At 43.7% G+C, this 24,287-nt stretch overlaps 1 protein-coding gene across 1 annotated transcript in view; it reads right to left on the reverse strand.

Annotated features, from left to right (window-relative positions):
* The window catches only part of LOC115321139, a 153,704-nt gene extending 130,710 nt beyond the window's left edge, over window positions 1–22,994 (reverse strand). The window contains exons 1-6 of the mRNA XM_040218599.1: window positions 22,931–22,994; window positions 14,898–15,070; window positions 14,709–14,798; window positions 2,116–2,239; window positions 1,841–1,897; window positions 1,616–1,725 (exon numbers count right to left, since the gene is read on the reverse strand). Of these exons, the coding sequence (XP_040074533.1) occupies window positions 1,616–1,725; window positions 1,841–1,897; window positions 2,116–2,239; window positions 14,709–14,798; window positions 14,898–15,070; window positions 22,931–22,994 (618 nt within the window). The remainder of the gene's footprint in view (window positions 1–1,615; window positions 1,726–1,840; window positions 1,898–2,115; window positions 2,240–14,708; window positions 14,799–14,897; window positions 15,071–22,930) is intronic.
* Window positions 22,995–24,287: the final 1,293 nt, after the last annotated feature.

Consider the following 24,287-nt stretch of genomic DNA (forward strand, 5'->3'; position numbering starts at 1 on the left):
CGCGACCTGTGTGCCTGTATTTTACTAAGAGCATCCTGAAAAGTAGGGAAGTGTACAGCTTTTCAGGAGATGGCCCAGATTGGTTGCCAGTACTAGAAAACTTGCCTACAATAAGCACTCCACGCTCACCGAATTTTTACTGACGTGTTTGTGAACAGCGTATCTGTATATTAATCAAATGTACACCTGGCAATAAATAAATAAAAAACAAACAAACCTAAAAGTACCTCAGTGGAAAGATGTCCGCTTCACATGCAGCGGAACCGGGTTCGATTCCCAGTGTCTACCTTTTCTTCTTTTCTTACCAAGCATTTTCCGATATTTACATTTCTTTTTCTACAATTATCACTGAAAAAAAATGTTCTGAACGAAACGTCGCTGAACTAAATGGTGTGGGATTTCCTTTTTGGCACCTGCGAAGTCAATGTAATCCCTTTCCAGAAAATGCAAGGAGTATATAAATCGGGTAGCATCCGCTTTCTGAGGTGCCCGCAAATGTTCTACAGGAATTACAGCCAGCCATTGATCCCGACCCGTTGATCTTTCGGAAACTTGTGCAGACTTCTGCCGCACAATGGCATTTTTTTAGGACGCAGGACATGTGAAGGAGTTCTTCACACAATATCTTGGGGGTATTCTTCTCGGAGCCGATAACGGAAATTTACCACGGGCACTCTCTACTCATCTCCAACTTCTCAAAGTACAAAAGCACTCATATTGAAGTACAGAACAGCCAGCGAAACAACCATACCTGCAAAGGAATCGCACGGCAAACAGTTCTCGCCATGCAAATCGCCTGCTGCGCTCAAAGAAAAAAAAAAAAAACTGGAGGGGAAAGAAAAAAGCGCGCGGTCGGATGTAGCCACGTGACTTCCGCCCCTCACTCTCTCCTCTCCACATCTCCGACCTCCGTGTGCGGGTTTAAGTTTCGATTTCGAGCAGTTGCGTTTTTTTGGCTTTAATAAAACTGTACGCGACTCTGGAGCAAAATATCAATTGGGTAGTGTTCCGACACCATAATGATTGACACTCTAAAAAATGTATGTAAGTTTACTTTCACGCACACCACTCGGAGAACCAATCGGCGCAGATTGCGGACGCAGCTCAGCGAATGACGATGCCGAAACATATGTTTAGACCAAAAAACGTTGTCTGAGTTGTGACATTAAGCAATGCAAGCGTGACGTTATGCATTGCTTAATGTCACAACTCAGACTGCGTTTTTGGTCTAAACAAATGTTTCGGCGTCATCATTCGCTGAGCTTCCTCCGTAAATTGCGGTGATTGGCTCTCCGAGTGGTGTGCGTGAAAGTAGACTTACAGACATTTTTTAGAATGCACGTGGCAAGGAATAAAAAAAAACATTTTTGGGGTTATCCGTGTCCCTTTAAGGCGTAGGGCTATGCTAGCCTACATATTTTTCATTGTTTATAAAGAAGCACGTAAGGTCAGTATTAAACTGAAAACAATTGCATATTTATATCCAAATGTATGCTGGATTAGATCGTTACAGTATTTCCATAAATAATTGGTCGAAAACCAAACATGATAGCTTTCGCCATTGACGATCCGCCCTACGTAGCGCTGGTAGAAAATGCGTGGCAAAAGTACTTACACTAGCCATAAGTACACCGTAGTAAAGTGCTGCAGTTAACGGCTTTATTCGCGTCTTGTACTTGTCACTACCCACCATCATCAATATCTCAGGGCGCACCGTGTCGGGAACTGCGAGAGGTGGGAAATGATGTATTTTTATATATTTTTGGAAAAGGCGAACGATTGAATGACGAACAGGAACAACTAACTAATGTGCAAATTGAATAGGCGACATGTACTTTACCTTCTATATCCCTCTCCTTGATGAGTTGGGCGGGTTGAAGTGGCTTAACTGCAATGTCTAAGAAATGTTTATCCTTATATGATTAGAATATCAGACACTATTTGAAATATATTTGTGGTAAATGTATTCGTGCAAATAAAGCTGATATACATCTAGTGGAAAAGGTAAAAGAGGCTTTTATTATTGAGCTTTGTTTTTCTCTACACTTACAATTCTTAATACATAAAACCAAATCACACAACAACTAACATAAAATGACGGAATGATTTACTCACAATCACCCCGTGTATTTGAAAAGTGCTCATCATCTTCAAAAATTTCATGTAGAATGCGTCCGGCACTAGATCTCCCACTAATACCAACTGGTCTTATTCGTAGTGAGTCACGGATAATTCCATGCTGTGAATATGAGAGAGACAACAAGTCATTTACTTAATGAAAGTAGTCAAGGCATAACATTAGTGAGCAGTTTTTTACATTGAACATTTTGTGTTTTTACAACTTTTAATGAAGTAAGCCAGATAAACTCGACGCCCTAAAAAAGACCCAACGTGTGTTGGCGGAAATAAACATTAGTAATTATTTTTGGCTATACTGCAAACTAGATGTGCCATACACCTATGGGTCATCTAGCATGAAAAAATTATTTTTGCGACATTACTTGTAGTGATATAGTGACGTTTTGTTTATCAGTGAGTTGTCTTTTATCAGAACATTTCATTTGCCAAGAATGGGTATGACTGACTTGTTTGAATGACTAAAATAATGGTTACTGGACAGGCGAGCTGGTGAACTGTCGCAGTGAAAAAACCTTGAGACTATAGGGACGAAAATGGGACGAGACAACACTTTCTCAAAACTCGGCTTCAAAATTTATGTTCCCGTGTTAGAGTTGGTTGAGTAGTTGTAATCTATATAAAACAAACGCATTAAGAAATCTTCTGTTTAGATTTGAGACTGTGTTGTCCAATTCATTGTCCCTAGTCTCAAGGTTTTTTTTTTTCCTTTGTGTATATTTAATGCATTGTTTTGTATTTTGACCAATATTCATAAGCTAGAATATTCGTCCGGGGTATTTGAGTTTTTCGAATCGAGAGGGCACATTACCCATAAAAGAAGTCTGACACCCCCGTGGTACATCGTTTGCATTGCCTCGAAGTGCGAAGCAAAATGTTTTCTTGCGCGCGAACGCACCACTAAATAATTTCTGCTGTCGTCCCTTTTGGTCACGTATATCGTGGAAAAACTTAAAATTTTAGCAATTACATTTATTGAACTTGCACTACGCCCCATCTTTTGAGAGATCAAATGAAAAGCCTGAAATAATTGTAACAAGCACATCGCCCTTCCAATGCCTATTGCCTGCTTTCGGCATGACAACTGAAAACTGCTGAACTAGCTGCACTGCGAGTGACCAAACATTGGTGGTGGCTAGGGCAATCAGGCATATTTTTTCTCGTGAGATTATTTTCACTAAAATCTGAAACATTGAACAGCCAGAAAATTCGGGACGTAATATAATTTTTATTTCTTTATATTATTAGAATATTTTATCTTTGATGGTTTATGGCGCTCCAACACCGGAAATGGGGTCGAGGCGGCGTCTACACAAAATAATACAATTTGCGCCTGTCATTCTTGGATGCAAACAGCAAACCCCTTTGCGGCCGCCTCCAGACAAATCACAAAAAAAAAACAAAAAAAAACGCTTGAGTTTAAAGAGTTGGGAACTTCTTATTTTCCGTCATCAAAACGAAACCTCAACATTTCAACTAGTTATGAAAAGCTGTGGTGTCCTCCACACAGTCACGGCACCTATTACTTTTACTGTTTGTGATCTAGCGCAAACGACTGTGTGCACTGGAACCTCAAAGAGAAGAGGCTCCCATGGGTCAACGCGTGACCACCAAGCGAAAAGCAAGAAAATGGAAGATGGTCGCTCGTCTGCCGATGTTGAATCGCAATGTTTGGCTTGACGCTGAAATAATCTGGTATATTTTCTCTTCCGCTTCTACCGTTTCAATTGGTTTTACGACACCTACCCCGGACACAGACTGGTTACCACATAAATAGAAACTGTACTGAATTGTGGCTCGTCATCAATGGTTGTCTCATAAAAACGAAACAAACAAGACGAGAATCACGCCCGTGGTCTTATCATAGTTTTTGTTTTTGATCAGCGAAATATAGGAAGAATTTAATTTTGTCTAGTATATATCATCGATTCGGTTTAAAACTTTGCGTTTCTGTGCTTCTGATTTTTGCTTGCTGCAACCACACCGTTCACGATAATTTAAATGCGAGTGTGATATGTAGGAGTCATTTAAATGTGTTTAGGACAACGTAAACATTATTTGAGAGTATAAAAGCCAATTTAACAAATTAAATGCTAACAAACACACCCATACATAATTTTTAAACCAAGCACGTGTGCCTAGCAAGCCGTTCCAGCAATGCAATAATAGGTTCATTTTTTCAAAACTATGCTTTGGTTTATCGGCATTGGCAATTAACACGCATTTGTCGCGTGGATTGATAAAAATGTGTTCCATATATTTTCAACAAGTCCCCGGATTATTCCAGCACTATGTTGTTTTGTTTTTCCTCTAGATGCAACTCATATTGCGGTATTTATCTAAACAATAAATAAATATGAAAAATACAATTGACAACGCAATTAAACACAAAGGACCCCTTGTTTCCTTGGAAGAGTGGAACAAGGGGGACAAGGGACAAACATAAATCTCCAAACACAACCAGGTGACTAGTTGTGACAGCTAGGTGAAAAATCCGCGTGGTCTCGGTATCGAACCAGGGAATTCTCCAGTTCCATTTGAGGGCTTTACCAACTGAGGTAACTAGGAGCTAGACGTCAATTGAGCAAACGAGTTTTAACAGCTGCCACAAGTCTAACACCAACAAGGTCGAAAAGCTTGCATTTTTTAAGGTTAGGATTTATAGTGCACTTAAATGCAAAGGTGCAAGCGAGTTGGAGAAGGACGAAAATAATACCTGGAGAAAGGGAAAAAGGGGGGCAGAAAACAAACACAAATCTCCGAACACAGCTAGGTGACTGGCGAGCGACCGAAAAAATCATCCTGGTCCGATACCAGAACCAGGCGCATTTTTTTCGGATGCGCACCAGTTACCTAGATTGTGTTTGTAGATTTCCGTTCGTCCTTTGTCTCCTTGTTCCCATTTTCGAGGTATTATTTTTGTCCTAAAAAAAATATTGTCACTGCAATTTTGTAAACTAGAATTGTTGTTTAAGTGCATTCTATGCAGTGGTGAGCCACCGATGCACAGCATTAATATTCGCAACAGGGAAATGTTAATTTCAGGCTTGTAACTCTAATGCAGCGTACGTAACCATGCTGGCTGCGCATTGCATTTCTTTATCAATTGTTGCCTCTATAAGCACTTTCGAAAGCAATTCATTTTTCTCTATATCTGCAATCAATCTTTCTTCAATTCTAATGCCTTGTATTATAAAATCTCCGCATAGATGCATATTTGAACCAACGAGGTAGAGGGGCTTATAGTGATGACCGGAATTTCGAAAGGGGCACCCCCCGTTGCCACCATGTTTTACGCAAAAGTGACCGCTCGTCACGTGACCTCACAAGAGCCGTGACGTCACCGGTAAGATGGCAGCGGCCAGGGCTGGCGAATGCGAGTTTGTTCGGTGCGCGGTTCCCATGACGATCGTGAGGTTCCGCTGCTTTCCGGCGATTTCGGGCTTCTTCGTGCTCTCTGACGCAGGTATAATGTGAAGATATGAAGGGATAGCACTTTTTACCATTTTTGCGCAATATCGCTCTGGATAATTTGCGTATTAACAACTGTGAGACAGCATCAGAAGTATCGCCGTTCCCGTGCTTGGATTCATGGATGTATTCGGGAATCTATATACTTTTTTATGCTTCTAGCATAAAATTTTTGCATTCTCTTACTTTGCTTTGAACGTTGGAATGCATGAGACTCGATGCGAAATGTATGCCTCGGACATAGGGCCTAGGGGAAGTTGTTTTAGCCCTAGGTAACTGCACAATCACAGCAACTTTTAGCGAGGAAGCTCCGGCGATCTTTAACCTTTTGTGCTGATCGACGATATGACAAATTGGCAGTTCTCAAGATTTTGATATAACGTGCATTCATTGCACTGGCTTGCTTTTGATCGCAGTACTTTTTTTAAGTGAAATGCTTGCGTCACACGAACTGTTACAAAGCGTTCGAACCTGTCATTCGAAAAAAAAAGAAGACATTATTAACGTCCATAAAAGAGTTCATATATGTCTTGGAACTCAAAACACAGTTGGCAAGTCTTGACAAATTTGATTGATCAGTGCACAAAATGTTGCATCCGATGTCCCTTAGACATTAGTATTAGTAGGCGTTTTACCTTGCCGATCGTTACCAATAGTTCACAGTAACTTCCATGTCTATATTAGACTCCTCTCAGATGGTGTTCTAATCCATCATTCTAACATCTAGAATCTTTTAAAAAAACGCAGCCCCACTTTTTAGATGTCCAGAGATAGCACCACACATATCATTCATTTGTTAAATCTAATGCAACACAGAAATAGAAGATTATAACTGCACAATTTTATCTTTCGTGGGATTTATTGCAGCCGTAATTTTTTTTTTATCAAGAGTGCATTGTATTATTCGGTCAATTATTTATTGTTCTAACTACTTAAAAAAGACGACTCGTTTTTGTCTCCTCCCTTGGCCGAAGAGAAGTCTTGTTGCAAAATGTTGACTACATTCCTTTCAATCTCTCCAATAGACTTTTTTTCAAAAGTGTGGTCCGCCTATACTTAGTTTCACCGTAACTTGATAAAGTACAACTGCTAGAGCCCTCTCGAGCCAATCAGAGAGACGGAGTGAAGGTATGCGCCGCATCTCTGCAGAAGGAGAGCACTCTGATGATTTCTTGTCACATGCCGCTTTCCAATATTGGCTTCTCGGACTGTAGCCTTCGCCGTTTGGCAAATTGGGATGAAGTGAATTATAGTAGCTACTACGCTAAATACCGAAGGCCTTCATACTTCGGGCATTTGTTCAACAAGGATGTTATGTCAGCAATCAGTGAATTCAGCTCGGAGCCTATTGGACTCGAATGCTGTATTAGCGTTCGACGTGAACTGGAACCCATTCATATGCCTTACGCTAAAAAAAAAAAAAATGGTGACAGTCAATATTGTTTGATGAGGTCTTGAAAAGGGTCTATTGTGGTATACGTCTATGAAATGTGCTGCTATATGACAATCCATCAACATATGATATTAAACTACGTGCTCAGAGGTGAGTTCGTCTTTGTAATTAGCAAGTAAGAACAATAATTATTTCTTACGAGTGTAATATTTATTTTCAGTAGCTGGGCCCGTATTGTGCTCATCAATGCCAGTGTGCTATGATGGTATTATAATGTGTGTATAGTTTGAAATTTCCTCTCTAAAATGCCTACAGGGTTCCTTTAAGAGAATAAATGACTTAATAATATTTTTACATCAATGGAGTTTGTTTTCGGATGCACCACATGTTCAGGAGAGGTGGAAAAAGTGCAGCGCCATGCAGCAAGTCTGCCATTCCGGTTTGTCCCATTTATTTATATAAGGGGGGGGGGGGGGGGTGAGAGGGGTTCAGAGATGCGAGTGTCCTCAAAAGCTCAACCACGTGCAATGAACACAATTTTTGGTGTGTAGACTCTGAAGGCGGAAAGGCTGGATTAGCAATATTATGCATACTTGGTTAGTATATCACATATGTTTATTTGCCCATGATTACATAATTATTGATCCTTATCAGACGGTTCCTTAACGAGTTCATTCTGCGACAGTCTCGTGTCAGACATTCAGCCGTAGTACCTGTGATTCTTGTTACCGGTTGACATTCCTGGCACGTCGGTATTCAGTTTGGTCGAGTGGTGACTTTGACTCACTGATGCCATCTTCTGATCACACGTCATGTGCCGCCACTGACATCTGATGTACTGAATCTGCAGGGCTGGCTTCTAATTCGCAAATTTTCCTGGCAGTTTTCTGCGTCAATGAATCACGTTCGGGCACGTATTGCTTAAGTGGCTGCGCCTTTTGCTGTACCGTTGACTCGATGGCTTGCAACAATGATTGTTTGCTACCCAAGCCACTTCACTTCCATTCCACAATAGCGATTTCTTCTGCATGCCGCAACCACTGCAATTTGGATAAGTCTCGAGTGGCGAAGTGAAGTCGGGTGATGCTTGGTGCTAACTTTATGAGAACGACCAACCATTATATTTATTCAAGCGACTCAGCTGCATTCTTCCTCAAAATTAGAAATTGTGTGCTTCGTGGAAAGGACACAGATAATTGATTTCGGCAAATTAATTATACCCTTGGACGTCGACCAACAACAAATAAACTGTGCATTGCCGCTTACCTGCTTTGTCGTGCTTAGTGTAGAAGCATGGGTCATGCTTACCTCCCGTCAAGGCGATAGGAAGAGGGAGGCTCGGGGTAGTGTCGGCACAAAAGACAGAGGCTGGCAAAGATACTCCTCAAAGTCCGAAGGTCGCTCCTCGATACGTAGTCAAGGGTCGTTCGGCACGAACCCTGGCAGGCCCATTGATTGGCATGGGCACCCCTTGTAAGCATGGTTGGCCTCACGTAGTGGTAGGAGGGTGGTCGCCGGTCGGCCGTTGGCAACACCTCCGTCTTTTTCGCTGTAATTTGTTCAGTGCAGACCTACACTAGATCTTCCCGAAGTCGGGAATACTACGGCGTTGGGGTGCCCCGTTGAACTGGAATACTACTAGCCAGGTGGTGGCGGTCGTTCTGCCATTGCAGCGTAAGTCACTTTCAGTTCGTCACATGCTGCTTCGCTCGCAGAAGTCTCCGGTTTAAATGCCTGTTGAACTCCTTCCCGAACAATCCCAGCACTCCCAATAAAAGCCGGGCGACTGGTGACAGGAAGTAGCCTCCTGATCTCCTCCCGGAAAACATTGTATATGACGTCGCGAATTCCTGGGAGGATGGCCTCGAAGGTGCAGCTGGACAACTCTAGTGTCGAGACGCTGGGGAGTTGTGTGATGAACCCTTCCAATGTTGTTGGAGGGTTCCGGACAAGGCTGCCCAAGATGCTATTCCTCACTTTAGGACATGATGATTAACAGCTTCTTATCTTCTTTAAAATGAGGGTCGGCGCGGGCACTTGATCAGGATCCAAACATCCTCCACGAAGGCGGTGAGGCTCTCGCTGGGGCCGTGTCCTGGATCGAATTAGGCATTCGGTCCTTTCTCGTCAACGCTGGCTGATGAACGTGCACAGCTCGATCTTACAAACTTCCCACAACGCTGAGGAGGATTCGTGGTTCTCAAACCAGTGCCTGGCAGTTTCTTCCACGACAAGTATACGTTCTGCAGGTGTTGGTCTTCTGTCCACTCATTGTGTTGGGCGATACGATCATATTGTTCAATCCCCTCCGCAACGTCTACATACACCTTGTCGCGAAAGGGCATTGGAATGCGGGGTGCGGCGGGCATGCAAGCAGTGGTGGGAGCCGACGCAGTTTGCAGCTACGGGTTTCTCACCGTTGGCTTAGTCTGCTTCGGTTTTTCTGACAGGAGACCAAAACCGGGGGTTCTTCCTGGTAGCAGCAACTGACTCGAATTTCAGGTTCTTTATGGTGTATCTGCAGAGTTCGCTCTCGTGGGACTCGCTCGTCTTGCGGTTTTTCTACCGGGCTCGGGATTGAACTTGGCTCACGGCTCGCTCGGGGTGTACGCCACGGGACAGCCCCCCACCCTTGTTTTGTTGTCAGGCAACTCGGCTGACGGGCCGCCAGGGTGCACACAAAGTGAAGGGCTAAGAATAAAATACCCAGCGCCTCCACCAGAACATACGATGAAAGCCGAGCATGGTCTAGAACTTTCCAGAATCGTAAATATTAATAAAAGGATTGGACCAAGCATCCATGACAGTATAACAAAACTGAAGCAAGAGAATTTATCCTGACCAGTAAAGAAGCTGCATTGCTTTAGTGGCATTCTGTCCGAGTAAGTCAACTCCTTCGGGGTTTTGATCACTGCCGTGGAGGAATTGAGCTTAAATGGATGTGGGACCACTTTTCTGGTAATGAGCTGCTGCAGGCTGTCACCGCGAAGAGGTGTAAAAGCGTGGGCTGCGTAGGTAACGCTCGCCGCAGTGATACACGCGCCATGAAATATCCATGCAGCTTGCAGTTCGCGTATGGAGTGTTGATTAAACGTATATGTCGACGAAACGTGCGGCAGACCAGCGGATTTAATACCAACTCTAACACCTATGCCCTGTGAAAGTGCGCGTCTACGCCAGGACTATTTAGAAAGCAGCACAGCATCACGTAGCACGGCACAAGAACTACCTCCTTGAAAACAGCTCTTCGGTGCGCCGCGCACATGTCCTTCGTGAAAGTGCACGCCTCTGTTGGAACAACTTAGGAAACAACGCAACATCATTTAGCACGGCACGGGAACTACCAGTTCATCGGTGCGCCGCACAACCAAAGTTAACCTTTGGTCGGTTGAACGAAGCGGCACCACGATCACAGACTACCAAGCACGACTCACGCAATTCCTGTAGCTAAACTGCGTATCCAAATAGATTAAACACGCTTCACTTCATATTTCAAAAGTTCCGATGGTCAATGAGAGCACAAAAATGTCGCGTTGAAATTTATCCCTGGGAGATCCGAATCACTCCGAGGTCCGACCAACGCAGGCCGATTGTCTCTTTCGTGGCAATATCAGCAATATCCCCGTCGATCACCAGCAAAATGCATACCGTTCCTTCATATTTTTTAGGTTATACCTACGTGAGAGACCAGGCTGAACTCTGAAGTCGCTTTCGACCAGCTTCATTGGACGGCTGAAGTCAACTCGCTCAGACCAGCGACACGAACAACGCCTCCGACAAGCTTCGGCTGAAGCTCCGGCACAGCTGGGGCCAGTTGCTGCCTCGGCGCTGCCATCTTTCCTGTGACGTCACGTATTTGGCCTGGTCACGTGACGAGTAGACATTTTTGCGTACAATCGGCCTGTAATTGGTCACTTTCGAATGCAAGCCCCTCTACCTCGTTGATTTCAGCAGATTGCCATGTGTCCATGAACTCTATTAAGGGTTTTATGTTTTTGCTCTTAAACCAAGCCCATAAGACACCCCAAAACTTCAGTTCGCCTTACAGCGCACTGACATTGAACCGACGGTACCAACTTTCACGAGCGGCTTGATAGCCGAGTGGTACAACTATTAAAATAGCTAAGGTACGTGTTACTGACTAAAAACAAATAGTCGGGGTTTTCTTGGCCTTACTGCAAAACCTTGGTGTTTTTCTTTTGTCTTCTGATTTCAATACGTACTTTAGCCGTTTCATAAGGTATATCGAACCGTTATCAAGCCCCTCGTAAAACGTTCTGGCTGTAAGTTCTTCGTCAGTGCGCTGTACCTCGAACAGGTGTTTTGCTGTGTGTTATTTTAGACAAAAATGTGTAAGACTACACCCTGTGTATGGCGAATGCACAACGTGGAGCAAGCAACACTAACGCAAACAAACAAAGCATGTGTTTGCTCCTATGCACAATACTAATCTGTAATACTGGCACACTTCTTACCTAAAAAGAAGAAAACGACACATCATGAACGCCCCAAAGATACCACACATATTACAAGAAGATAGTAAATCTTAACCCCTATAAATATTCACAAATAGCAGCAAAAACGTTTTCGCTAGATAAATATTAAAACAAGTTTGTCAAACTATAAATAAAATAAAAAAATGCAAGATGTTTACAATTATCTGTAATGCGCCGAATTAGAGCGCAGCTCTTGTCCTCCCCCTCTGTTACCTACCCTCCTCCTCTCCGGCTCCCCACCCATTCAGCGGAAAAACTTCCGCTCTAACTTTAGCGGAACAACTGTCCCACTAAGTTTAGCGCAAATATTTCCCCGCTAAATTTAGCGGAACAATTTCCCCGCTAAATTTAGAAAAAAACAAAAAAAAACTTCCCTTTTATTTAGCGAAAAACGTTTCCGCTAATTTTACCGGGAAATTTTACCCTCGTGATGTCACACGTGCCGCACGTGTGACGTCATTATGGGAAACGCTCCATAATGCAATGTTCGGTTACGCCGAAGCCGACGCCGTTCAGCCCGGAACGGGCGCCTAAGAGCTGCGCTCTAAAACCGAAAACGCCATTTTTTACTCTTATTCCTATCGTTTGCAAAGATGAAATATTAGATTTGTTTTTCTATGCACAGCATGTAACCTAACCTTTCAAAGGCACTTTAGTCGGCCCGCGAAAATCGGTCTCTCAACGTTTCTAGCAAAAAAAAAATAAATAAATAAATAAATAAAAACAGCTTACACCGGTAAAGAAAAAAATAATACTGTTCTAGGCAATTTGCGACGCCATCTTGCGGACGACGCACGCGTAGAGAGAAATGCTGCCGACAGATGGCGTACGCCACGTGAGAGAAGCGCCAATTAATTAGTTTCTTTTTATTTTTGCGAGATCGTTTGCTATAAATTTGAATCGACCGGCGCTCCGTCGACGCTGCGCACGTCATCTGCTGGCAAGGCAGTACTTATCTTTATGCCCGCATCGTCTGCGAAGTGGCGACGTAAATGACCCCGAACAGGTATTTTTTTTTTTCGCAAGGTAAGTTTATTTATATATTTTTTTTTTTACTGTAAACTTTCACCACGTGCTTGCACCAGTGTTGCGGAGTTGCCACTCCGGAGTTGGAATGATTCTGGAATCATTCCGCATTTTCGCGACCCCGGAATGGAATGGGGAATGGAATGGCGGCAACGTTCAGGGGAATGGAATGGGAATGGAATTAGATGCCTTTTGCCCGGAATGGAATGGAATGGGAATGGACTGGGCCAGGTTCTTTATATTTTATTTATTTATTTATTTATTTATTTTTTACGTTCAGCTATACTGAGCCAGTCAGAAAGTCGGTTGTTCAGAAATAAATTGAGGGGGAAACTGCGAACGCGCGTAAGGCCCTAGCAGAAGAAAAAGATGCAATACAAAAACAAGCGTCAAAGCAAAGAACAGAGGAAGGAGGGGAGGGGGGGGGGGGGGGGGCGGTGGTGGTGCCTTTTACTAGTGAAGTTCAACACATATCCGAATGCGTCTGCGCCTGTAATATTGCACGGCTGGTACGTCATCAGCCGACGTGAACGTGACCTGCTGCTCTGGTGATCCGATACCCAGGAAGGAGGCCAGACGTGGCCTCGCTGTGCGGACCTAGACTTCGTACACTTTCGACTTGTCTCGAGCGCGCTGTTTCTCAAAGAGCTTGCACCTATGCCGGCCACCTCAGGTCGCAATCCACGAGGTCTTTGTTTGAATGATGCATGAAATTTGAAGACTGCCATTCATGCGTTGGAGGCGGAGAGTCGGCAGGAAGGACTGTCACAACAGGGATGCAACCATATCAATTTTTCAACCGTAACAAAAGATAATACATGTGCTTCATGATGCTTCAGGTGGTCCACTTTTCTCGAAAATTCTAAATGCAACTGCCTGCATGGTCTTCAACGAGGTCAGCTACAATGAAAGTATGTACTGTCCTTTCATACAGCAGCGTGGGTAAAGTTTCATGTTCAAGGTACCACCTACAGATTCAAGAATACTAGTTCATCCCACCGTGACGTCATGTGATCAGTGCTGACAGGGGCGCCCTTATTGGACAGGGAAGTGGTGATGTTTTGACGGAATTTATTTTAGAGGTCGAAGTCTTTTCGCATTACTGGGGCCCTAAACTCGTCAAACACAAAGTTGGAGCCGAAGTTGACGGAGTGCGCCGATTGGACAATCACGACGATGACTTGGCGTTTTTCTCGTCGACGTCCAATCGGCGCGCTCCGCGAACTTTCGGCTACAACTTTGTGTCTGACGAGTTTAGGGCTCTTGGTCAGTCAGACAGGATGCCAGAGAAGGGGCCACGGTCAATCCTTGATGGAACGTTTTTTAAACCCATTTAGGACTCTTCGTCCGGAACCACTACCTTCAATGCGAAGTGCCAAGCCTGCGAAAAAGTAATTTCAGAACAAAAAAAAATCTTACACTTGAAGTTTAAAGCCTCATCTCAGTTGGCGTCTCAAAGAAATTTGAAAAATGTATTGTATTATCAGTATTTCTATTTCTGCCCTCCCTAAAATGTATCCTTGTATTTGTATTTCCAAAGACTTTTTGCCTCTTTTTAAAATGTATTTCCGATACGTATCACGATACATTTTTATAGATATATTTGAGACTTGAGTATCAGTAATATGGCAAGTATTTTCATCTGTCCCAATATTAGTATTTCCAAATACATTTCTGAATATTTCTGCCCAACCCTGCAACCTAATGCAGCTGTCAAGTGACACTTTTAACGTTTAGGAATTGGAGGAATGGAATGGAGCGACTCAGCCATTCCAGGATTGGGAATGGGCTCAGTGTCTCCATTCCTAGGAGTTGAAAGGAATGGAATTATCGAAAACACTAATTCCCCGGAATGGAATTGGAATGGAATGGGGGTGCCCATTCCGCAACACTGGCTTGCACCTATGAAGTAAATGGCAGCGCGATATGTTGAGAAACCCATTTTAGCAGGTCGTGTGAAGTGCCTTGGAAACCGTTAGTTTTACAGGCTGCATATGTATCGAGATACACTTGTTGTCTTACTTTGATTCACTATTTTATGAAACTAAGTAGCATTTTCGTAAAGAAGTTTCTGGATTTTTGCCTTTTTCACCATATTAGAGGATGATAGCGCTCAGTTCAATGACATAGTGCTACGTTTAACGAATACACTTAAAAAATATCCGAAGGAATTATTACGTCATTACCACGCGTAGTCCATTATCCCTTTCAAGAGAAACGGCCGCCCTTTGATCTGTATCATGATATACCATTTTGTTAAGCTCCATTCCATTCATCTGAAACGGGGAAGGAAATGCAATTGAACCCTACGCCCTACTTAATTAGACTTGATGCTTGAAGATAAAAACGAAATACAAAAAAAAAAAGACACTCACATATTGTTTCACTGGGGTTCCCCCTTCTTCGTACTGCAACAAAAACGACTTCGAAAAAACATCGGCTGGTTGCAGAGATAGAGTGGTGTCTTCATCGATAAAGAGTGTTAGCTGATCCCCGTCACTTCGAGCCTCTATTACATGTGGATACACAAGCCTCCTTCTCCCAACACCTAAGAGCGAAAAAAAAAAACACATTAAGTGAACAATAAGCTCTTTGAAAGACCACATAAAGCGGCATTGCCATTCGCCATCTCATGGGCCCGAACCGTGCGATTGGATTCCAGTGTTCGCTAAAGGCTGGCGCAGCACTCGATATTGATACGAGCTGAGCTTGGTTCACGTCGAACACTGCTGCAGCTTTTGTGTCCAATATATGGCCAGTGCATGTGCCAAAGCATTGGTGTATTCGGATAATTGGCACAGTCGCAACTAGATGGCGCAAACTTCTCAAAGGGCCCTATTATTTGTTTTACCGCAAACTGACCGCTTATAAAAATATGGCATAAAGTTCCTCTCGCAGGCTCTAGGTGAGGAGCTATTTCAGTTATTTGTTTAGCTCTTGATCTTTTTACGCATGGTTTAATCTTATGGGGCACCGCTCAGCGCGATACAGACAAACATGGACCATCGAATTTTAAGTGCTTGTTAATTTAAAAACAAAATGGGGTGCTTAAAAAAACAACAAAAAAAACATAAGCGCGTGGCTTGACGACTCACGACCAAATTTCCCAACATATTATTTATTAAGCCTCAAGTTCGTTCACTGTACGAGTTCACCGTAACTTAGTTCAGACTATTCGGACGCTACACTAGGGAGGTTTAGTAGATCGTTCCGATTACTCCGATTACGATACCAGATACCTCCCCGACGCCTTTTTGTGTGCACCGAATTGCTGTCGCGTACCGTTATCGAAGGACGACCTACTAAAACTCCCTGTCGTCTACTCATATGCAACCACTAAAAACGTTCACATTATGTATGGCGGTCATCCCTCGAGATGCAGCATATTGTTGGGTCACTGACATATTGGTAATAATGACAATTTAAGGTGCAGCGAAGGAGATCAAGATACAGTGAACCTTCTAAACCAATTGTTTCCCAACCCATGGCCCAATGATTAGGCCTAGTAGTTCAACAGACAAGAGTACCGAGTGTGTAGATTTACGGCCGTGGTTCGAACCTGAGATTTCACTCTTGACGTCTTCAAAGCTTTTTTGTACACTATCTCTAAACATTATTTGGTAGCAAAATACGTTAGTCATACAAATCAGTCTTGGGTACCAAAGCGCTACTGTATATAACTTCGGTACTCTTTTATGACGTTTAACTGTAACGAGTTGCTTTTTGAAAAACAGTAAATTGTGACAATAGTACTATTACTTTCTCTGAAGTAACTACGAAAGTAATGACGTTACTGTAATTGGTACTTCCCAGTTTTTTTTTTTTTTATTATTTATAAGATATTATTGAAAGCGTACAATTGTTCCATTCCTTGCACCTCCGAAATGATGTCTTCCGACATTTCGAGTATAAAGTTGACTTTCCACAAACGTTTTATTACGTTCTTTTTCGCGAGTCATGAGCCAAATTTAGCCACGCGCACTTTGATGCAAACAATACTATAGCTATATTTACGCAGGCGCTTGTACTTTGGGCTGAACATTTGCACCTTAGCATTATGAAGGTCTAATTATGTCGCAGTATTTTCATTAGTGCCCTGGTAGATGCGCTGACTTTGAACTTTCTTGAAGCGCGTGCACGTATCTAAAGTTCGCAACATCGCCACGGGATGGCGCCACAGCGCCGGTGGCTGACGAAACTAGCTGGTAGAGCCACTGTATATGGCAGCGTAGTTGCCAGAGTCGCGCCGCGCTTTTCCCTGTTGTGCCTCTCACCGCGATTGGTCACACGCGGTACCTAGCAACGACCCTAGCTGGCTCGGTTTCCTTACCAACCGAGTGACTACGCGTCACGAGACCATAGAGTGATATACACAAGGTAAACAGCGGACACTGCCCTAGGCCCAACGTTACTAGAACACTCAGTTGGAAAACTCGCCGTCGAAACCTGGGCCGCTGGCGTCCACCGAGACCGAGCTAAATACGACAACAGCGCCACCCTTTATCATTTGTCTGTACTGTGGTCACCTTGAGCTTTTAGAAAGCATGTTTTTGCGTAAAAACAAACAGAAAAGACTCTTTTTGTATGAAATGTATTGGAGTTTAATACAAAATGAAGGACGCGCGATGTTTTTAAAATCTTTAGTTTGCAAAGCTTTGCGGCACAATGGACCTTTTCCGAGAAGCGTTCTGCGCACGCGCGAGCGCCCGATGCCAAGCGGTGGAAATTGGCACGAAAAAATCGAGGAAATTCGGATTGAGGCTGTAAATCGACGAGTAGAACACGTAATTGCAGCATATATATAATTGTGTTACACAAAAAAAGAAAGTGGACGGAAAGAAAAACACGACGTTTGGGTGGACGCTACGGATTTTCCTCTTTAAAGCCGCGTTGGGCACGCGACGCTGCTCAGAGAGCGAAGCAACTGGTAGCGTAGCTCTCATTATTGATTGGTAGCGCAGGTAGGTCACTCCCTCGATTTTTAGTTCGTGCAGCCACCGCCTGGTGCCGTCGGTATTTGGAAAAGATTCATTAATATTGTTTTTATACAACCATGCCTCAGCGGTGCTTTCAGGTAGCGCGTCCCAATCTAGGTCCATTTTAACTTCGGTAGTACGACGCGGCGCGTCCGCTGGGGAGACGGGGGTGGCACCCGTGTAACCTCTTCCGTTGTATCTGTTTCGGCCCAAAATGGCCGATTAAAGCCCAAATAGACGTCACGTGCACTTCCTCGAGGGGCCGCTGCGGGAGAAATGGCGGCGTTGTGCTCGCCATTAGCTCGGTGCTCGAGGACAGATCGGGGACACATTTTCAGAGCAGTCTCTATGGCAGTTTCCCAACTGAGTGTTTTAGTAACGTTGCCTAGGCCCCAGGGCCCAGATAGACCAGTGACAGCTAGCGGTCTTAGCGGACGGCATTAAACACAATCTAGTTCCGGTTCCGGTGAAGTTAGTTTCGGTTTCGGTTTGGGCGTTTCTGCTCCGATTCTCCGGCACCCTTTTCTTTCTCCCCATCTTTCCTTCTTGCGTCGCTCCTCGCGACGCTCTCGGGAGCTCTTCGGCTCCCGGAGCTGCTGTTTAATTTTTTTTTTTGATGTTAACGCAGTTTTATTTTAATTTTTGCGATATTAATTCGTACAAAATGTATAAAAGAAAATTTCCACTTCACAACGGATGCGTATATCTTGTTTGTTGGTTATTCCTACTGTAAAACATTGAAGTTACACAACCTCCGCATTGATTCCTCACTGGTGGAGCATTTGGGGGGTCAACAACAGTAAGTGATTAGAAAACATTTTATTGGACCACACTCGTATATACATAATTTACTTCAGGCGCTCTGTATGTTTCACAAGAAAAAGATATCTAAAAAAATGAATATGAAGGAGTTTGGCATATCGTACACTTCGTAATAGATTTTTCGCGGAAACAAGTTAACAACTATTTTCCACAGGGAAGACGCTGAATGGTCCATTCACTTTCACGCCGACTCGGGCTCCGGAAGTAAGTCAAGAAATAAATAAGACATCGCTATCATTACCAGTCATAAGAGTATAATAAGAGTGCAAAGCACACAGCGAAGAGTACGAATTCCCAATTTCCAGCTAATATGAAACACGCGAATTAGCATAGCCTGAAACACACTGCGGGCGAGCCAATACCAAACACTGAGAACCCTATTCGGAATTTGACAATATTCAACGGTCCTAAACATTCCTCGAAATACAATTGATCAGAAAGAAGGTATAGCTCAAAAAAGCGGCTAAAAAAACTGTAAGCAGTGGATACAAAAGTGGATACATTTTCTTTCTAATATCTATATAATCTATACACTATTTTCCATTGAAATTCTGTAGAAAGTGGATAAATACATTTGCAAAAGGGTCGTGATACACATTTGCTGGAAATAAGGGAAACAAATTTTTCGAGTGCAATTAAAGGAAAGCTACGGAGCTTCTTGGAAAAAATGAGTTAGAAGTGAATTCTAGTATATTTTTACCCCGTGAACCCGAATACTCAAACCATTTGCTGCGTAAGTATTGTTAAACGCGAGAAAAACGCGAAAGACAGTCGCTGTCCGTGACGTCATCGACGGCTCTTTTGGCTGCCCAAGGCTAGGGAGGCGGGGCTTCAGTCCTATTTTGAAATTGCTCGTATGGCTCTCCGGCGCGTCGCATTAAAATACAATTTTGATATCTGTTAATCTAAAGGCCAAATGAACGCAATTCAAGCGTTTTTTCTCAAATGTAGAAGTGCCCCATCTTCCCTTTAAGCTGCACCGCTCAATTAATACGCACTTTTTGTTTCTGATTTGGCAACCACCTCCGTTAATACATTATGAACAGTTAAACGTGCCTAGTTGCCTTACAACAACTGAAGAGTGTAACCAAACTTTGTCCAGGTTCCAGTTAAGAAATCGAAGATGCCAACACAAGCGTATTTTCACGCTGAATGGGAGAGGAGGCGGAGAGGAGGAGGGGAAGGTACGGATGGGGGAGGAGGGGCATACCCTCCACCTCTGTACCCTCTTCTCCTCCTCTAGAGCTGCGCTCTAATTCGACATTACAGAGAATTGGTAACGTCTTTCATTTTTTTTTTTTTTACTCGTTCAACTATCGAATTTGCGGCCACGTAGGTCCGGTTTCCAAAATACGGTCCTAAGTGTTCTGCTTTCACCCGTTGCAGCTGAGGGCATTGTTTTTAGTAGCAAACGGCCGGAATACGTTCGTGCCAAATTTTCGGTAATTTCCCTTTTGTTAATCGGACACATTGTGCTGAGTTCGTTGGACGCGCTTCGGGTATTGGTGACTGCGAGACTTCCGTTGAATGTGGACGACCGTCATCCTCCTCGACTTAGCGTTTGCGTTGCTCTGTGCTGCCAGAGGCGGATTATGCATATCCAGTATCACATGAAACCGCCGCCCCTACGCTGGCAGGTGCGCAGGGCACCTTCCCAATATGAGTCGGACATCGCATGCGTACTCTGCTTGCAGGTTGAGCTCGGTGGCACAACAACAGAAAAAAAATTGTCGTAATCGTTTTTTTTTGTTTTGGAAGGGGGGGGGGGGTTGTGGATTAACCTTGGGAGTACGGGAGTTTGGGTTAGTCCTTGTTCGAATTTATGTGTTTCTGATTTTAGAGGAATGCTTATAATTACAATTTGGACGGGACTCACGTGCGTTCGAGAAATTCTGCGGGTGTGGATTCGGCGAGAAGAAGAGGTCTTGTCCACGTGCCACCGGCCAGGTATACGGCTATTTCTGCCTAGCTGGGAAGAGGCCATTCTCGAGCAGCGCTAGCCGCGCGGGCTTGTCGACATCGTAGTCGAGGAGTCAACTCTCCATGATGTCACTGTTTTCGCAGAGGTAGCGGACGGTGTCCCAACGTAGATTAGCTTGGCCAATCGATCAGCGTAATTGTTTACAGGGATCTTGCAGTGTGCGGGAAGCCGATGAAAATCGACGGTCGATTACGAAAGACGTTGCTGTCCGGGCGGTAACGTGTCGTCGAGCTTTGTATAGGCGGTGAGGGGCCGTTCGGGAGTTTCAGACTCGAAAGGATGATTACCGACGCCAGCAGAGCCGGCGCCAGGTCATGGAACACAATCTCGGCCACCGCCAGCTCCGTCTCGAGCGGACTCTATGGAGCTGTACACCGCCGTCTCCGTGGACCTTAGTCACCCGCTCTGTATACCATCCCGCACGTCAGCCGAACTTCACCGAGCGCCTCGACTGCCGCCGTCCTCCCGCTCATTTACGAGAGATTCAGGCTGACGTCCAGTTCCTGGCTCATGATCAGCGAGAGAGCGCTTTGTATCACCTACCGCTGTTTCATTCAAGCGCTGTCGAATCCGGTTGAGTGGCTTCAAAGGTTTGACATGTGCATGATTGTGCTGCGTGACATCTAGGTTTAGAGTTCGCTGTCACTTCGTCATAAGTACGCCACCAAGGTTTTTTGGCATCTCTCGATCATTCCCGCGAAGCGTGATCAAAACTGAAGCGGTGTATTGTTGTTGCTGTTTCGTATCTTTGTTGCAACTCCTATTAACAATAGAGTTTTTCTGTTGTTTATTTTGTCATTCTTCCCTACCCCGTATCTGCATGTGCGGAACTTAGTGTCCGTGTTATTTCGTCTGTAAAAGCATCTATTGGAATTCGCAAGGTTCTCGGAAGTGCAAAATTCCAAACTAGGCAAACGGTCGTATTAAGTAAACAATAAAAATAAACACTCTTTAAAAAACAAAAAAAAAAAGCACGAGCAGAACACAAATGTGATCCATCGCTATCCATTTGTTATACAAGAGTTTATGGTTTTATTTTTTCACGTATATGGGTATCTAAACCTGCTCATTTGTATTTTTGGAAAGCATAAATGTAGGCACGCTTATGAGGCATGTGTAATATATTCGGAGCACGAATTTCCAGATCACTAGAAATATAGTGGGAGCATACTCAAAGTATGGCATAAAGGTACACTTGAAGGGGGGATCGGTGACCGAGTGGGATAAGGCGCACGCCCAGCTCGACGCGCGTGGAGCGAAAGCTCGCGCTGCAGAACCCAGAGATTCTGGGTTCGAGCACCACGCCTGCCCGTTTCGATCTGGATGAGCATCGTACCGGCGTGCGGTCGTGTATCACTACTGCGTGGTGCACGTTAAAGACCCCAGGTTAGCGGTTGTACTGCACCGGCTAAAATACTCATCTACAGCGTGTGACTCGTCGCAACTTTAATGGATGACCAACTACACGCTGTATAAATATCCCCATAACCCATTTTTTTTACGCTTGAAACACGCCATAACTACACCGCGAGTATACTCTATATCGGCCATATTCACACGGAGTTATTACAAAAAGTATGCGTACTGAGTTCGTCACAAGTATATTAGAAATATGCTGTTTTTCGCTAAGGCTGTTTTCAACGTGATGTGTGTACTAGCTATAAGTGGTGCACGCCTAATGATCGTGTCCTAAACGAGTCGAAAACACAAATTCATTCTCTCGGTTCAAAGCGTGTCAGCATGCAATCCTGCTACTCTTTAGATACGACTGTTAGTAGTCGTGTGTTTCTGCTCGGGAACTTGGGTATTTATACAGATACCGAGATTTGTTTAAACACCGGGTTGCGCATGTTATCAATTTGCCTTTGCGCATTTTAGGCGCCATAACACGTAGATATAACATCTTTAGGAACCCCCTTTTTTTTTCTCAGGTTATTCGTTCCCTTTCGCGAAGCCTCCATTGTTAGCCTCAGACGTCTGAAACTCCGCTGAATTGACCACATCCTCTAGTATTGAACATATTTGAAGAAACTTTATAAGCGCGTTTTACGATCGTTATTTACAACCCACTGTATTTTATAAATACAAAAAGAATGTGTAGTCTGATTGGTCTAAAATGTTGGTGTACTAAACGGATGATTTGGGATTGTATGTTCTTGAACAATATTCTACATGGTGGCCTAGACTCACCGGCGCTACTGAACTGTGTATGTTTCCATGTTCCTCAGAGGGTGAGCCATATTTACAGCTTATTTTATATTTTCCTTTCGTACAAAACTGATCCCATGACTCGTTTTCAACTGGTTTTGAATAAATTCGAATCTAGCTCAGGTAGTCTTGATATTGTCATTCTTTTGAACTGAAGAAAAACTTCGAGAGTGCGCTGACGTTTGTCTTTAACTCTGATATGTAGACCAATTATTGTGTGGATTAGATATGTTGTTTCTTAGTGCATGACTTAGAAAGCCTAGCGCTTTTTCTGTGGCACTCAACATAAATCAAATAAATAAAAAAAATGAAGAACGCGTTTACGTTTGGAGGAAAATGCATACTGTTACCTACAATTTAAAATATTACATTATCACGTGATTATGATTGACAAACATAACATTTTATAATAACTACTTACTTGCGCCATCCAGCACAGCGATGAAATATGTCCATACAAAACTTTTCAGAAGAGCGTGCCACATTCTGAAAAAAAGTGTTGAATTCACGACATACGAATAAAGCCGAGCGTGGCTGTATATAAGACGAGGCAGGCAATGATAAAATCCCGCACATTTTGATGTTAGGAGACATTTTAGGTTTCAAAATAACAATTCTTGAAACGTGCGTTGTCTATTTTGCACAGTATAGCTGGAAGGTCAGCATGACCTATGTGAAATGAAGGATGTGGAAGTTGTTTTTTGTGCCCTGATTTTAACCTCCTGGCCGGCATATACGTAGATTTGTAGGGCAGCACAAAATGTCAACAATCAAAGTACATGTAGCTTGTATGTGATATCTTGTTTACCGTGGAACAAGAAAGAGCGAACACACAATTGACAGCAAAATGTTGCGATTCGAAATTGTAATCGCAGCTGAAGTACAAATTAATTCTCGACTTACAGCGAGGTATGCTGGTCGTGGGAACCACGGTGTGAGGTCATGCGGTGGACATTGTCGTAGGACAACCAAGTTGTTCCATTTGCCTCTCAATTTAAAGGGATGCTGAACCGAAATCTGGATTCCCCAAAACACGCGGCAAAGGCATGCCACGGGATGCTACAAACATTAAAACATCACTCATACAACGCTATCTCGGACGGGTGACCGTATATTTAAAAAAAAAGAGGCGTATTTGACAGGAATGTTGGCATCATGTTTCTCGGAGAAGGAGAGGGAACGGCCTCGCGTCTTCTCCGCCTCGCGGCCTTGAAGGAGCGAAGCGACGGTCACGCGCCTCGTCGGTTTGGTTCAATCTTGACTTCCTTTTCCAAAAATACGGCCGTCCATTTGAGATATTGCCTTACTAGTAGTGTTGTAGGGATTGTAGCGTCCCGCCTACATCTCCAGCATTGTTTTTTTTTTTTTAAAGTCCAAATTTTGGTTCACCATCTTTTTAAGGCTAAGTTCTGATAATTGCGATGTATAAGTGTCAAAACACGAGTTGAAAGCCGTGTATTATTACAAAAGTTCAATGAGGTTTTCATATTTCTATATACTGAAAAAAAAAAATCCCCTCCACACTGCTAACGTACCCGTGTTGAGCGGGGTTTGTTTGATGAACGGAAAATAGCTTGGACTCGCGTTTTCAGTATAGAACAAGGGAGCACAATTTGAATGTTAATTACCACCGTGATGGTCATCTTTCAGTTCATGATCACGATTGTGGGTGCAGGCCCTTGTTCAACACGTGCGCGATTCTAGCCAGACACAAGGATAAGACGGTCAGGGAAATAATGGAAGCAGACTTGATAAAACAGTCTGGAGCACAGTGTGTC

The sequence above is a fragment of the Ixodes scapularis genome, unplaced genomic scaffold (genome assembly GCF_016920785.2).
Source record: "Ixodes scapularis isolate PalLabHiFi unplaced genomic scaffold, ASM1692078v2 PGA_scaffold4__175_contigs__length_147842914, whole genome shotgun sequence".
NCBI classification, from domain to species: Eukaryota; Metazoa; Arthropoda; class Arachnida; order Ixodida; family Ixodidae; genus Ixodes; species Ixodes scapularis.